Source organism: Sciurus carolinensis, chromosome 1 (genome assembly GCF_902686445.1).
Source record: "Sciurus carolinensis chromosome 1, mSciCar1.2, whole genome shotgun sequence".
Taxonomy (NCBI): Eukaryota; Metazoa; Chordata; class Mammalia; order Rodentia; family Sciuridae; genus Sciurus; species Sciurus carolinensis.
In genome coordinates, this window is record NC_062213.1 from 17,871,267 (window position 1) to 17,887,160 (window position 15,894).

The following is a 15,894-nucleotide window of genomic DNA, read 5'->3' on the forward strand; positions in this document are numbered from 1 at the left end:
TTTGTTTGTTTTGGTTTTTGGTTTTGTTTTGTTTTGTTTTGTTTTTTGTTTTTTTGCGTTCTGGGGATCGAACCCAGGGCCTTGTGCTTGCAAGGCAAGCACTCTACTGACTGAGCTATCTCCCCAGCCCATATTTTGTTGTATTTTAATAAAGTTATGTGGCTCCTTTTAAGATTTTTGGACCTACTTGTCTTAATCTTATTTATAGAAGATACCAGAGTACTAATTTTTAAGAATAATGTTGGAAAGTTCCATCCATGAAATGTTTGTGACAGTTCTATATAATAAACTAAATTTTTATTGTCACTATCATATTACATGGATATTAATATCTCAGTGTTTATTTGGAAAATAACAATGAACTTGCTTTTTAGATTTTTTTATATTGAAACATACTCTTTTTCCTTCCTACCCTTTATATAGAAAATGGAGCAAGAGATAGAAAACTTCAGTTGTTCCAGATCATGATGTCATCATATCATATCAAGTATTTTTTATATTCAGTTCTTATTTAATAGACTTTTGATATGTCTGCATGTCCAGATGCAAGATGAAATCTTGCATCTTTAAGGAAAAGATAAAAATAGTTAAATATTTAACTTTCCTGATATTTATGTACATGTGTAAGATAACTGATAAATATTGGAAGTTTGTTTGAACAAAGCACTGTAATAATAGTAATAGTTGAAGTTCAGCCAACTCTTAATAAAGTTATTTTGATAACATTTTATGGCACTTAAAATAGTGACATTGAACTTTTTTGTATTAAGCACTTTTACCCTTCCTAAAAAAGTTTATTGTATCAGACAAACTGGTAATGTATTGTGTCCTTGCTTCTTGTTATATTTGTTTTCTTTTATATCTTTCCTTTCTCTGCCTTTAGCTTCCTTTGCCCAACTATTCACTTAGCTCAACTCATTGTTTGCAAGAAAGCTGCACCACAATTCTGTACTTGAATATCAAAATTATTGTTTTTAGATAAGCATTTCAATAGTTCTAATTTAGGTTAATAAAGATTTAAAATATTTTTGTTTAGTTTTATGATTATATGTATAACAAATGTATTAATAACTACCTGTTGAACTTTTTTTGATAGCATGAAGTTTTTATATTTGAAAACTTTATATAATTTCTACATTTGTGTTTAGGTTATATTCTATTCATACCTTTTATGTACAAATATATGAATATAAATATAAATTTTATATTATTGATACCAAAAATACGTTTCTTTCTTAAAACTAAAACCTTCCACCTCCTTATATGTTCTTTTTTTGGAGGGCGAGTATTCTAGTGTTAGTTTATAAAATAGCTTCTGTTAAACCCTGTTCAACAGGAGAGGGAAGAGCAATCTTCCAAGGAGAGGTTCTGGGTTTTTGGTGGTGGTAGTGGTACTGAGTATTGAATCCAAGCCCTTGAGCATGCTGGGCACAAGTTCTGCCACTGAGCTATATCCCCAACCCAAGATTCTGAATTTTACTATAGTTCAAAATTGAGCTGCCTCTTGTTGACTACTTTTTGAATATTTAAAGCACTCTAAAAGTAAGTTAGCTGGGTATGGTGGCACACACCTGTAACCCCATTTACTTGAGAGACCAAGAGAGGATTGAAGTTGGGGGCCAACCTAGGCAACCTGGTGAGAACCTGTGTCAAAATTTAAAATTTTAAAGAAGGGTTGGAAATGTAGCTCAGTCGAGGAGGGCTCCAGAGTTCAGCCCTGAGGGGGTGGGGCAGAAAAAGAATCCAAAATAAACCCCAATAATTTAGACACCTGAATTAATAGATACTGCCTTTTATAATTCATAAAGAAATGCTAATCACTGAGAATATTTAAATATGTATATATTGCTGGAGATACACATACACTCATTTTTATTGAAGTTTATTGTAAGTTACTCTTCCAGATGCATCTTTTAGTTCTAGGATTTCATTTTATGTATATAGTTTGTATAATAAAAAGGTGGAAAGTCCTTGTCAAATTTGTTTCAGTTTCTTCAGTATTTTCAAACATTAAAGATAATTCAGTACGAAACAAGAAGAAAGTTGTTCTTTCATATATTACTGTGCATAATTTAAAATACTGTTGATCTGTCCAGCATGGTGGCACATGCCTATAGTCCTAGCTACTAAGGAGACTGAGGCAGAAGGATCACTTAAGCCATTGGGTTGGAGACCACCCTGGGCAACACAGTGAGACTCTGTCTCAGTCAGTCAGTAAAATGCCATTGACACTGGAATGTTTATATGGTGTGTGTTCCTGGCATAGACTAAAATGCTTATTGTTCTTATTGTTCTTTTCATGGCACACTGTCTACAGATTCTGAAAGTGATACCCCTACATTCCTATGTAGAGTTTGAAAACCCTGATGAAATTACAAGGTTAGGATTTTTAAATTTTTATTTATATATTTATTTGCTTAAAGGTACTGTCCATCTAGAGCATTTAAACTTGGTGCGGGGGGAGGTTGTCATCCAAATTGGAAAGGAAAAAGTGGAAATATCTGTAGTCACAAATTATATCTTAAGTATAGAACATTCATTCTAAAGAGTCCACAGAAAAAGCTGTTAAGCTGTGGAGCCTATAAATAAAGTATTTTTAGGATAAAAAAAAAAAAAAAGTTATATTTGTATACATCAACAATAACAAAAGTCCAAAAAAGAAATTAAGCAATTTCATTTATATTAACATCCAAGACACCTATGCATACCCAGAAGGTACCAGCCTATGTACACCGATTACTACAAAATTGCTGAAAGAAGACCTAAGCAAACAGAAAGACATCCTATATTAATGGATTAGAAGACCTAATGTTTGTAACTGGCAGTCAACAGATTCAGTGTGATCTCTATCAAAATCCCAGTTGCCTTATTTGAAAAATAGGTGAGTCCCTCCTAAAATTTATATGTAATTGCAGGTTACTCCAAATGGGGATGAACTTTTTAAAAAAAAAACTCTCGCTGATTTAGAAACAAAACACAAAGCTACACTCTAATCAAAGCAGTGTGGTACATGCATAATGACAAACAGAGATCCCTGGAGTAGAACTGAAAGTCCAGAAATAAGCCTATATATCAATATTTTGACAAGAGTGCCCAAGTTCATGAATCAAGAAGGGACTGTCTCTTCAAGCAGTGCCAAGACAAATGGATATGCACATGAAAAAGAATGAAGCTGTATCCTCTCACTTCATACCATATTGTAAAAATTAACACAAAATGGATTAGAGATATAAATTAGATGAAAACAAGGGGAAATTTTCATGGATTTGGCAATGGTTTCTTATATATGGTGCAAAAAATCACTAGCTACAAAAAGAAAGATATTTGACTTGGTCAAAATTTAAAATCTTGTGCTTTAAAGTTTACAAACTGCTTTATCATAAAGGACTCTTAAAAGATAGCCCAACGGATATGAATATCTTTGCTCACCATTAACAATTTTTAAGAATAGTGGTCAAGTATTTTAAATTATTTAATTATTTAATTATTTAAATTATTTTAATTATTCTGATGTTTTTTCTCATAAATAGACCAAGATTATGGGATATGGGGAGGAAGATTACAGGTAAAGTGGTCATGTCATGGTTGTATACTCTAATTTGATTTGGAGTTGTTGATTGACCTTAATTACTGGTTGATGACGTTTTCCCAAGATTTCTACACTGAAAAATTACAGTACAACTTGAGCAACAGAATATTCTGTGTGTGTTATTGTGTGTGTGGTGGAGCTAAGAAACAAGAGTTTGAAATAAGCCTAATCCTACAGTGCATGTTTATAGATAGCCCCAAAGGAAGTAAAAGCAAAAGGCAAAGCCAGAACACATTCCCAATTCTGAAAAAGTGGGTTATGTCTTCATTTCTAGAAAACAGCACAGAAAAAGGGAGTAATTTTTGCCCCATGCTAGATATTGTGGGCATAAAAACTCATTAGGTCTATCGTCATGTATAACTAATAACATTTTAAAAAACTCATTAGGACATTGAGAAAAATATTGCCAGTTGGCCTCCTGAAGTACCCATTTTTTCACCATTGTTCCTTATGATGATGCTCTGAGTAATGTTTTCAGCTGGAAATTTAAAATGTTTCTTCCATTGCAAAAAAAAAAAAAATGTGTCTACATGACTAAGTGCTGGCCAATGAGGTACAGAGGGAAGTGTGCCCAATTTCTAGAAAAGCTCTTTGGAAGGGAAAGAGTGAGAGCACTTTCCGCCTTCAGTGCTTCCTTTTCCCTGCTGTCTGGAGGGGAGATTTCATGTGTGATACATATATATCACACATGCACACTATAATGGCTTGGACTCCAGAAGTCATCTTGGACTATGAGGTATTCTGAACACAAAACTCATGCTGTACTTGATAAAAACAAAAAGGACATGAGATTATGATAATTTAAGGGATTGCTGTTTAAGCCCTTAACTACTTCGAACCTCTTGAAAGAGGAGTAAACTGCCTTGTTTAAACTATTCTTGAATGGGTCTCTGTTACTGATAGTGCAATGCAATTCTTAACCAATAAAGGAATAAAAGGAACAGGGATGACAAGCCCCAAATTACTATCTGTCACTCCCTTACACCCATCATCCCTTGAATCATCCTATTTTAAGTGCGTTTTTCTATAATTCCCAAGTGGAACTGTAAGGTATGACACACAAGAATGTTCTAAATGATAGTGTTTATAGTCATCAAAACCTGGAACAATCCAAATGTCCATCAACAGTAAAATGTTAATAAACTGGTTTGCTTACAAAATGGAACCTTATGCAGCAGTCAAAATGAATGATCTACAATGTGCACTATTATGGAAAAAAATTTAGCAAAAAAATATTGAGAGAAAAAAGGAATTTCCAGAAAGATTTCACATGTAGTAGCATAATACACTTTTTATAATGTTAACAGCTGATCTTAAAAATGTAATTTGGGGCTGGGGAGATAGCTCAGTCAGTAGAGTGCTTGCCTTGCAAGCACAGGCCCTGGGTTTGATCCCCAGCACCGCAAAAAAAAAAAAAAGAAAAATTTGTAAGAATATACATAGATGCAGTAAAATCATATAAAATGGGAAGCAAGGAAACTATGGTTCAGGATTATGGTTATCTAGGTGCGTTAGCAGCCATGAATGTGTCTGTTGGGTGAAGATTTGGTTGGATGTAATTATAGTCCCACAATGCTGGGGACTGAACCAGTTCCTTTGCTTATGCTAGGCAAGTGTTCTACCACAGAGCTATATCCCTGACCCTATTTATTTATTTATTTATTTATTTATTTATTTATTTATTTTTCAGTTATAGAGGGTCACAGTACCTTCATTTTATTTATTTAATTTTATGTGGTGCTGAGGATCAAACCCAGTGCCTCACATGTGCTAGGCAAGTGCTCTACCACTGAGCCACAGCCCCAGCTCCCCTGGCCCTATTTTTAACTTTTTGATGGCACTCTCAATCTACCCTTAGCCTTCATGTTGTCTGGAGCTTGGCCTAGGTTCTCTTCTGTTCTCAGTTCACATACTGTTTTTCCATTTGTTGTTTCTTACTCTCAAGACTTTAAGTGACATCTGTAGTTCAAATTTCTGTCTCCAAGCCATGCCCTCTTCTGAACCATGAACCAACATATCCTGATTTTCTGCTGAAACCTGCCGCCCCTATTCTTTCTGTCAATAAATGCCACAACCATCCCTCGAAATGCTCAAACCAGAAACCTAAAGCTTCTCTCTCCCTCAACTTCCAGTCTATTGCCAAGTCCTGACTATTCTGCCTCTAAATGCCTTTCTAGTCTCTCCATTTCCTCCACCTAGCTCTCAGCCCACTCACATGTCTAAACAACTGCAGGAACCTTCTCTTTGGTCTTTTTGCCCCACTCCCCTCCATTCTTGACTCAGTAGCCAAAATGTTTAATATTTGTGTCACCATGAGATTATAGGCTCTTTAAGGTTAGGGACTGAGCTTATTTTATAATGATAGATCCAGCACTTACCACAACAGATCCATAGCAGACACTAAATATCAGTTGACTTAATGACTCAGTAAATGGAGAGAAGATTCAGAGAACAAAATAAACACTGGAGGAATGTGGGGCTCTGGTGAAGGGAAGCCCAAACTACAGAGAAGCAGGGTAGGATTTAGTTAATAGTATCTAGTTTTAAAATAGATACAAGATTATCTTTATTATATTTTTAGAAGCTGCTTCCGTTAGATTTATCTCATTCTAAGGCTATAAAAGAACCAAATTTTAGTTTGGTTTCTGTGTAGTTAATTGTTTACATGTTGGGCATCCTCATGAGACTGAAACCCATCTAACTATATAGTCTAAGCTTTGCACAGTCACTTAGCAAAGTGACTAGAAGGTTGGAAGGGTTTAGTTGTTTATCTTGTTTTTTACTAACTGGGAACAAGCACAAAATACCAAGAAATACTATAGTTATGTGTGAACAGCCACGAAGGAAGAGGGCAGTTAAATTGTTGGGTTAATGAGTTTTATTTAGTTAAGATTCTTGGGTTGCAAGTAACAGAAAGTCTCTCTTACTAACTTCAGAAAAAAGGTGCATTTTTGAAAGGACATAAATTACCTTGTGAATGGTCAGAAAAACCAAAATTCAATGGAAGAGAACCAAGACTACACCAAGCCCTTGGCAGGAGTTCTCAAAATAGTTGCCATTAATGTGACTCAGCAAAGCCAAATCATCCAGGCTCACTGATTCTCTGTCCTAAATTTCAAACCTCCCCTCCTCCAAAAAAGAATTGGACAGGTCCTGATGTTCACAGAGCTCTGGCCAGTAGCCAGGGTCACATAATATGTACAGTGATATGTGAATCTCACATTATAAGGAAGCGTGGGCTCGGCAGCCACTCTAGTAGGTGAACAAAACCACAATCCACTATCATGACCTCTAATGGGCATTTGAGCCAGTTCTTTGATACACATGGTGAACCCTCTCACTTTGTATGCAGTTTAATAGTGTATCTTATTTAATCCTCACAATGCTCCAGAAGGCCTAGAAGGTAAGTTCTAGTATTATTTCCATGTTACACTTAAAGAAACCAAGGCTCAGATTGAGTCATGTACTCAATGTCACATGTAAGTGGCAGAAGCAGGACTCAAACTAAGTCTATATATTCAGAACCCATTTTGTGTGTGTGTGGTACTGGGGAGTGAATCCAGAACCTCATGCAAGCACTCTACCACCTAGCTACATCTCCACAGCCCTTTTATATTTTTAATTTGAGACAAAATCTTGCTAAATTGCTGAGTCTGTCCTGGAACTTGCCATCCTCCTGCTTCAGCCTCTGAGGGAGATGGGGTTACAGGTGTGCACCACCACACCTGGCAAAACACAGGCTTTTAACCACATCCCTTGAACAGACATTGTAGATCCCTCACTCATCTCATTGTGGCATTCAGCATTCCAGTATGAGTCAATAGCAACTTCCCGTAAGCATCTGTAACCACCACCTAGGTTGCTCGTGGTTCCACTGGAAGTAGGCTGGAGTGACGGAGTTCACACCCTATGAGTAGCAGATGCCCCTTTCCTTGTTCCCTTGGTATAACTCTGGTGTGTTCTACATCATTGGTTCTCCATTGCTGTGCTTGGAGCTGTCCCCTTTGTTAGCCTCCTTCTCTTCCCTTTCTCACCCCGCTCTCCCATCCCTACAAGCACTTCCTAGCATCACCTACCAAATAAACTACCCGCTCTCATATCTCTCAGGTATGCTTTAAGGGGAGCCCAACCTAAGATACTCACTCCCTTTTAAAATGAAAGTAGGAAAATTTAAAATGCTCCAACAATAACTGATAAACCACTGAGCCACATTCCCAGTCCTTTTTATTTTTAATTTTGAGACCAGGTCTCATTAAGTTACTTAGAGCCTTTCTAAATTGTTGTGGCTGGCTTTGAACTTGCAGTCCTCCTACCTCAGACTCTTGAGCTACTTGGATTACAGGCATGAGCCACCGTGCCCAGCTATAACTTATTTTTTTTTTAAAGATTTCTCAGCTATTGATCCTCATACACTGGCATTAATTTACTCAACATTTTGACAGCATAACAATGTATTTTCAAATTTTTTTCCCATTTTAAAGATTGTTTTATTTGTAGTGATGCTGTTTTTCTTCTGTTTTTAAGAGGAGAAAGTGTTTAGGCTGTGTAATTTTAGTGCACAAAGGTTGGAAATGAAATCACTACATTTGAGCAATCCAGTCTGCCAACATCCCAGCTCTGGCTGGGAGTCAGAGAACAGCACTTAACATGCAGCGAGAGGGCTCTTGGAATACTTCTACCTTCAGAGCACATGTCGAATCAAAATGATTTAAATGTCCAAAAGATATGAGACTAAAACACTTAGTGGATCAAAGAGACCCAGACATGGGTTCTCTGGACATGCAGACATTGTGAGCTACAAGTATTGATTTAAAGGATCATTGTGAAACTTGAACTGGCCTGAAGATTGACTTGGGGGAGAAAAAAAAAGGGGCTCATTGCAATAATGTATTCATGAAATAATTTGGAAACTGATTACGTGTGATGAATCCTAATTATAGCTATTTACTGTGGTGAATATTTAGGAAAATCAGACAAGCCTTTTTTTTTTTTTTTTTTGCTTTAATTATTTTGGAAGAAAAATAAATTATCCCCAATCTTATGTTTTGTAAGATTTTTTTCATTCAGTTTACATGTTTTATATTTAGGCCCATAGCATATGTGTCTTTTCTGTTTCTTAAATTTTTCTGAAGATCTTTCCCCACCCCACTTGGGAGAAAATGTAAATTACTACCATCACTCAAACAAATTCCCTGGTTTCTTCTGAACCTTCACCCAACAGCTGTGGCATGAAATATAATCACCAAAATGCTAGCTAAAAGAAAATGTGTATCCAAAAAGTTTTCTAATATCTTTAGCCCAAATAACCTTGTAGGAGAAGAAACAGAGATAACCTAACATTTTCTTTCATCTAAGAATAGCCAATCTGCAAATATACTAAAATGCTAATAGTACTAAGGAAGGGAAAAACATGAATGGATTCTTTTCTCAATTTTTTTTGTTTCTGCAGTGATTATACTCCTTTGGTTATAAAAGTTTAAAAGTTACTTTTAGTAGTTGAAAACATCTAAAATATCCAAAGGAAGACAAAAATTTTAAAAATCCTTGTGTATCTAAACTGAAAATTATATATTATATATTTATATTATTACTTAACTGCCTTGGGGAAGTGTTTGTTTGTTTTCTGGTACTGGTGATTGAACCCAAGGGTATGTCACCACTGAGCTACATTCCCAGGCCTTTTTACTTTTTATGTCAATACAGGGTCTTGCTAAGGTGCAGGAATTGGCCTGGAACTTACCATCCTCCTGCCTCAGCCTCCTGAGTAGCTGGGATTGCAGGCATGCACCAACACACCTGGCCAGGGTTAAGTATTTTTAAAGAAAGTTGTTAAAAAGTCTGCAAATCTATCTGTATGGTCAGGAAGGAACAGGTTTAACCATGGGTGCACGCATAATATAAGCACAGCATTACTTTGCTGACTGGGAATTGCTTGCCTCTCATCCAGCTATGACACAAGAGGGAAAGAAATGTGTGAGTGGATTCCAAACTGAGAAAGTAACTCAATGATAAGCTAATTGGTCCATATTTGCAATTTATAACATTTATAATTTTAAAATGAGATTATGGTAGCTAAACCACATTACAGATGACAAGACCCAACACTGACATAAGTTATTATTAGGGTGTTTTAATTATAGTCACAAGGTTAGGGACTGACTGTCTTCTTCAATAAATATTTGATGAATTTATATGCATGTGTACATATGTACTATTATTGAAGACTTAATTATGTGCAATGCATTAGGAGAAAAATAGGAATGAAATTTGGTCTTTACTTCTCTCCAAGGAGATTATAATACAGTAAAAGTATGTCAAATGCACCCAAATTGAAACTGAAACATACCTGTAAACATTCGATTGTCTCAAACCTTGATTATTATTCAACACACAGAAATGTGGACTAATTTTGAATGTGTGGTAGAAAAGATTGTCCTCTGAGGTCAAACATGGGTTTCAGTCTTCCTGGACACATTCTCCAAAACTGCGTTTTGGTAAAAGTAACATGACAAAGACATTTACTTCTCATCAAATGTCCATTTCTTACCCATGTTTCCTGTGTATGGTCAAATTGAGGAAGCAGCCTGGATCCCTGAGTCACCCTTGGAAGGCAGTTGCCCTGGGGAGTCACTGAGAGCTCCAAGAAGCCTTGGCGGATGGGAAGTAAATCATACGTTCAGCCTTGAGGATGCAGGGTTTGTTACGGTGGTGTAGCCTACTCTACTCTCACAAGTACACATGATACATTCACAGGATGGTTGCTGACCCTGTGATACAAAAGTTGCTGGGAAGGCAAGACTGAGTGAGATTCATTTGAAAAGAGGAGCAAAAATTGATGTGTCCTTTTTCTGTGCCAGCTACCTCTATAAACAATGGAAAAGTCCTGTTCACCCTCCAGCTTCACCCAGGCTTCTGACACCCCATATTTGAACTTCTGCCTGTACATTTTGTGGAACTTGAGCAAGCCAGTCTTCTTCAGTCTCAGTTTTCTGACCTGTCAATGGGGGATGAGTATAACTACTCGTAGAATTGTTTTGAAAATTACATATTATATATCAAGGCCTGATCTCAGAGTCTGCAGGTAGAGATGTTTCATAAGAGCTGGTTGCTTGCCCTCTCCTTTGCCTAAGGCCAGTGGTTCTAGAACTGACTATTTTAGATCATTTGGGAAACTCTAAAAATAAAGCAAAAACAAAAACAACAACAAAAACACACTGTCTGTATCCCACCCCAAACGAAATAAATGAGAACCTTTTCATTTATTTGGGGATGGGACTGAGGCATAAATATTTTTTCAAAGAGTCAGGTGATTCTACTGTCTAACCAGGATTGAAAACCATGCCCTTAACAAATATGAAAACAAATAAAATGCTATTTGATTATACATAATTTAAAATAAAGTTTTCATAATATAAAAAGCTTTCAAAAATATCTAATATGACTAGCTATTCATGGAGTTAGAGCTTTAAGAAAGGTTTATGAATAAATTACAGACAGTCAATAAGCAGTTACTGGATACTCTCAGGGATTGACAGCCACTCCCACAGGCAGACTGAAGAAAAGCTCCGTGATGCTGCTGTGGAAAGAACAGGCTCAGAACACCTCGTATTGTTTATAGAGAGACTAACTTCCTGTTGTGTGCTGAGTTGTGTCTCCTCCACACTACCCCCAGAATTGTGTTGAAGTCCTAACCCCCCAGGACCTTAGCATGTGGCCATATTTGGAGATTGAGTTTTTGCAGAGATAATTAGTTCAAATGAGGTCATTACAGTGGACTCTAATTCTATGTGACCAATGTCCTTAGAAGAGGAAATTTGAACACAGAACTATAAAGAAGGGAGACAATGTGAAGACACAAAAGATGGCCATCTACAAGTCAGAGAGAGAGGCCTGGAATAGATCCTTTCCTTAGAGCCTTCAAAGGAGCCAACCCTGCCAACACCTTGATCTCAGACTTTCAGTCTCCATGACGGAGAAAAAGAAACCTCTGTGGTTTAAGCCATCCAGCCTGCGATATTTTTAATGGCAGTCCTAGCATCATATAGCTATGTGAGAACTAAAGCATCAGGTGGGGATTTGATGAGAGTAAAAGACACCCTGCTCCGTTTTATCAAGAAATGATCGGAGGAAAGGTGGATATTTATAAGATCCTTGAAGTTCAGTAATTTGTTTGTTGGAAGGGTAATTTCAAATATGAGAGCAGAGGTGAATCATTGTGTTTGATGGCTCATAGCCATCTTCTGAATGAGCTGCCCTTCCTCACAGCCTCTGCTGTCCTTTACTCACAAGCCTGCCCTGCCCTGCCCTCCCTTGCTGCCAAGGTAGATTGGTCCAAACTAACTTTTTTTTTTTTTTGGTGGTGGTGTTGGGGATTGAACCCAGGGTCTCATACATGCTGGAGCTAAAGAACCATGTAGTCTTTTAAGCTGCTAAATTTTGGAGGGCTTGTTAATATTTTGGAAGGGGGTGGTCCCTGTGAATTGAATCCAGGGCCTCATGAGTGCTAGACAAGCACTCTACCACTGAACCACATTTCCAACTCATATTGGTGGGTTTGTTATGTTTGATACAGTTTACAAGTGGCAAAGGATCCAGAACTTGAACAGTAACCATTGACCATTTGATTTCAATGCCAGTGAATATTTTATTAAGGGAAAATAAGTTTTTCCTTGATTATAAGTATCTGTTTAGATAGGTATTTCTCAAAGTGAGACCTGCAGCTTGCTTACATAAAGATTATCAGGGGGCTGGAGCTGTGGCTCAATGGTAGAGTGCTTGCCTGGCACATGTGAGGCACTGGATTTGATCCTCAGCAGCACCACATAAAAATAAATAAAATACTTGTAATCCCAGCAGCTTGGGAGGCTGAGGCAGGAGGATCTCGAGTTCAAAGCCAATATCAGCAAAAGCGAGGTGCTGAGCAACTCAGTGAGATCCTGTCTCTAAATAAAATATAAAATAGGGCTGGGGATGTGGCTCAGTGGTATAGTGTTCCTGAGTTCAATCCCTGGTATCCCCTGCTAAATAAATAAATAAATAAATAAATAAATAAATTCTGTCCATCTACACCAACAAAAAAAATTTTTTTTTAAAGATTATCAGTGGGCTGGGGAGATAGCTCAGTTGGTAAAGTGCTTGCCTTGCAAGCACAAAGCCGTGGGTTCGATTCCCAGCACCACAAAAAAAAAAAAAAAAAAAAAAGAAAAGAAAAAAAAAAAGATTATCAGATGTTGGGGCTGCAGTTAGAGCTCAGTGGCAGAGCACAGCAGAGCATTTGCCTAGCATGTGTGAGGCACTGGGTTCTATCCTTAGCACCACATAAAAATAAACAAAGATATTGTGTCCATATACAACTAAAAAAATTTTTTTTAAAACCAGTTGCATGTCATTTGTGGATTCACATCTTATCTCAGACCCACTGAATTTGACTCTTCAAGGGATGGGGTCTCAGAGCTCTTTTTAAACAAAATTCCCCAGTGATTTTTCATAGACATTAAAGTTTAAGGACTACGAATTCCATTCCTCTGCTAAAATTTTCAACACAGTGAATCATATTTTCTCACTCTAGTTCCCCTAGGGTTATTTGTGACCTAAGATTTTGTCAAGAAAGATACATTGCCACCTCTTTCAGACCTGCATAGTGTTGACATACCCACTAAATTTTTGGTGGAAAAGAGTTACCTAGCAATGAGTGAATGAACTCAGATAACAGAACAGGATGGTTAAAATATAAAAGTGTATTCCCAGCCCGCACAGTGTCCATGCCTATAATCCCAGCAGCTCCGGAGGCTGAGGCAGGAGCCAGGCGGATTGCAATTTCAAAGCCTGCCTCAGCAGTTTAGCAAGGCTCTAAGCAACTTAGTGAGACACTGTCTCAAAATAAAATGTAAAAAGGGCTGGGGATGTGGCTCAGTGGTTAAGCACCTTTGGGTTCAATCCCAAAATATATATAGGCATATACATATATATGGAGAGAGAGAGAGACAGACAGACTATGAATTGGAGTATTACTCCTTGGATTAAAACTGGGAAATTATTTTTTTCTCTGTATTTTTCTTATTTTCTTGTCCCATAGTTATATGTGGCCCAACGCTAGATATAGAAAGAAGGGAGAAGTGGAATAGGGAGGGTATTTTACAAGAAACAGAATATAGACTTGTTTTTACTGTTGTTACCAAGAACATTGTTATTTTCACAGAGCAAGTACTAAGAGGAATAAGAAAGAACTTGACCTGAGATTGACTTTGAAAGCTTGTTCAGTCTGAACTACCCTTAGCAGGAACATTTTTGTTCATCTTCTGAAGTAGCCATTAGAGAAAATGGTGGGACCTCTTCACTAGGGATGAATTCTCAAGTTCAGCTAACTATAGTTAAAAGTTTCAAGTGTCTTAGTTTGATGTCTTTTTGACTGGTCTGTTTCATGGTATTCTGTTTTTTTAAAAAAATTCTTTCATAAAAGGTAGAAAAGGAAAAACAATAACAGAAGGAAACTACTACAAAAGTGCTGCTGGAAGCCTGTCCTTCAGATGATACCGGCACTTAGAACTTTTTATTCAAAGCTCTTTATTTCCTACAAATATATTTTTTCACTGTTCCAAAGGTGGAAGAGGCTCTGAAGAGCCAAAGGGTTGTGCTTTTTAAAACCTGCTGATCGACTTCTCATCTCTAACAGTACTGAAGTTTTGCCAGACAGATCTATGTATGACAAACCACAAAACAAATGCATAAGAAACATACTCTTCTAACTGAGCTAATCCCAGGGTAAAAACTTACTTCTGGAGCCACACAGCTGTTAAAATCTGTCATATTTACAATTTTTATAAATGAGTTTATTTTAATAAAAACAAGTCACTCAGTGAGCATGATCTCTAAACAGATTTATGTGGGCTGGCACAATCTGCTATGCTAAACATATATGCATATTACTTAAGTCTGCAACTGGTTTTTTCAAGTAGTGGTAACAATCTTGCTTTGTACCAGGATACCAAGTAATTGGCAGCACTTCAGCTAAGGACACTGTTCTCAGCACTGTGCTATTGAAACTGTTTTCCTGGACAGAATTGCCCTGTGGCAATTGGGAGGATTCTGGGTTGCTGGCATTGAGCGAACCAGGCAGACAGCTTATAGAGAGTAGGAGACTTTATAAACTCTATAAAGAAGAGGAAGAAAAGTAGAATAAGAAAAAGAAGGGAAGAGAGGAGGAAGGGAAGGAAAAAAGAAAAAAGTGAAGTTGATCTTCATCAGCCCTAAAGGGTCTCTTTCTGTATCTTTGATGGATTTCTTCTCACCTTTTGCATTTTCATGCTTATGTGTTTTGCTCAGCTACTAGACTATAAGCTCTTGGAAGACAAGAATACTACCATCTTTCTGAATTTGTTGTTGGTTCCATATCTGTGAATCAACCAACCACAATCAAAAAAAAAAAAAAAAAGAAAGAAAGAAAAAGAAAAAACAAGGCATCTATACTGAACATTTCCCAATTTTTTCTTGTCATCATAGCCTAGATGACAGTCTGTTTGCATAGCATTTTCATTGTATTAGGTATTATAAATAATCTAGAGATGATTTAAAGCATGGTGAGGATCTGCATGGATCATATGGAAATACAATGCCATTTTATTTAAGGCACTTGAGCATTCTTAGATTTTGGTATCTTCAAGGGTTGTAGAACCAATCTCCTGTTAGACTGAAGAATGACTGTATGGCCTAACTCAGCTTTACTCTCCCACAGTGCCTGACATACATGATGCTAAAACACCAGTGGTTAAATGCATAAATAAAAGAAAAAAAATTTGTATTTGAAGTATTTTCTTAAGAGTAATCCCTGAGTGTAGGTTCTTATGGGGTGCAGTACTGTCTCTAGGAGAGGTACTGAAATTTTGTGGGTGCAGTTTTTGTCTTCCTAGTTCTCTTATCTGGTGTCCAAAGAATTTACATTGTGGAAAACCTATTGGATTGTTTTTATTGCTATCAGTACAGCATTTTACTAAAAAGTACCGTATTTTTTGCTTTTATATTATTAGAACATTACATTGATTTCTTGAAATTATTTGTATAAGTAGTTTATATTATGAACTTAACTCCAGGAGAGTAAAGTGGTGTTAAAATTTTTGTTAAGTGTAGGGCTTACCATGGAAGAACTGAGCTCTTCTGACTAAAAGATCATTAAGCCCCAGCATATGCAAGCTTCTAGGATTGTAAGATGAAACCTACAAGAAGCTGGTGTCCACCGATTTCAACAATCAGGCTTTCACTTTAAGCAACTGCATATTTGAGGATTAATGTGGCTCAGTGAAGCACTGCTG

General features: G+C 36.9%; 1 protein-coding gene across 3 annotated transcripts in view; it reads left to right on the forward strand.

Moving 5' to 3' along the window:
* Atad2 (ATPase family AAA domain containing 2) overlaps window positions 1-2,019 on the forward strand; it is a 59,225-nt gene extending 57,206 nt beyond the window's left edge. For all 3 annotated transcript variants that reach the window (XM_047525161.1, XM_047525170.1, XM_047525179.1), the window contains exon 28: window positions 424-2,019. In XM_047525161.1, coding sequence (XP_047381117.1) covers window positions 424-468 — 45 coding nt within the window. In that variant the 3' untranslated portion in view covers window positions 469-2,019. The remainder of the gene's footprint in view (window positions 1-423) is intronic.
* Window positions 2,020-15,894: the final 13,875 nt, after the last annotated feature.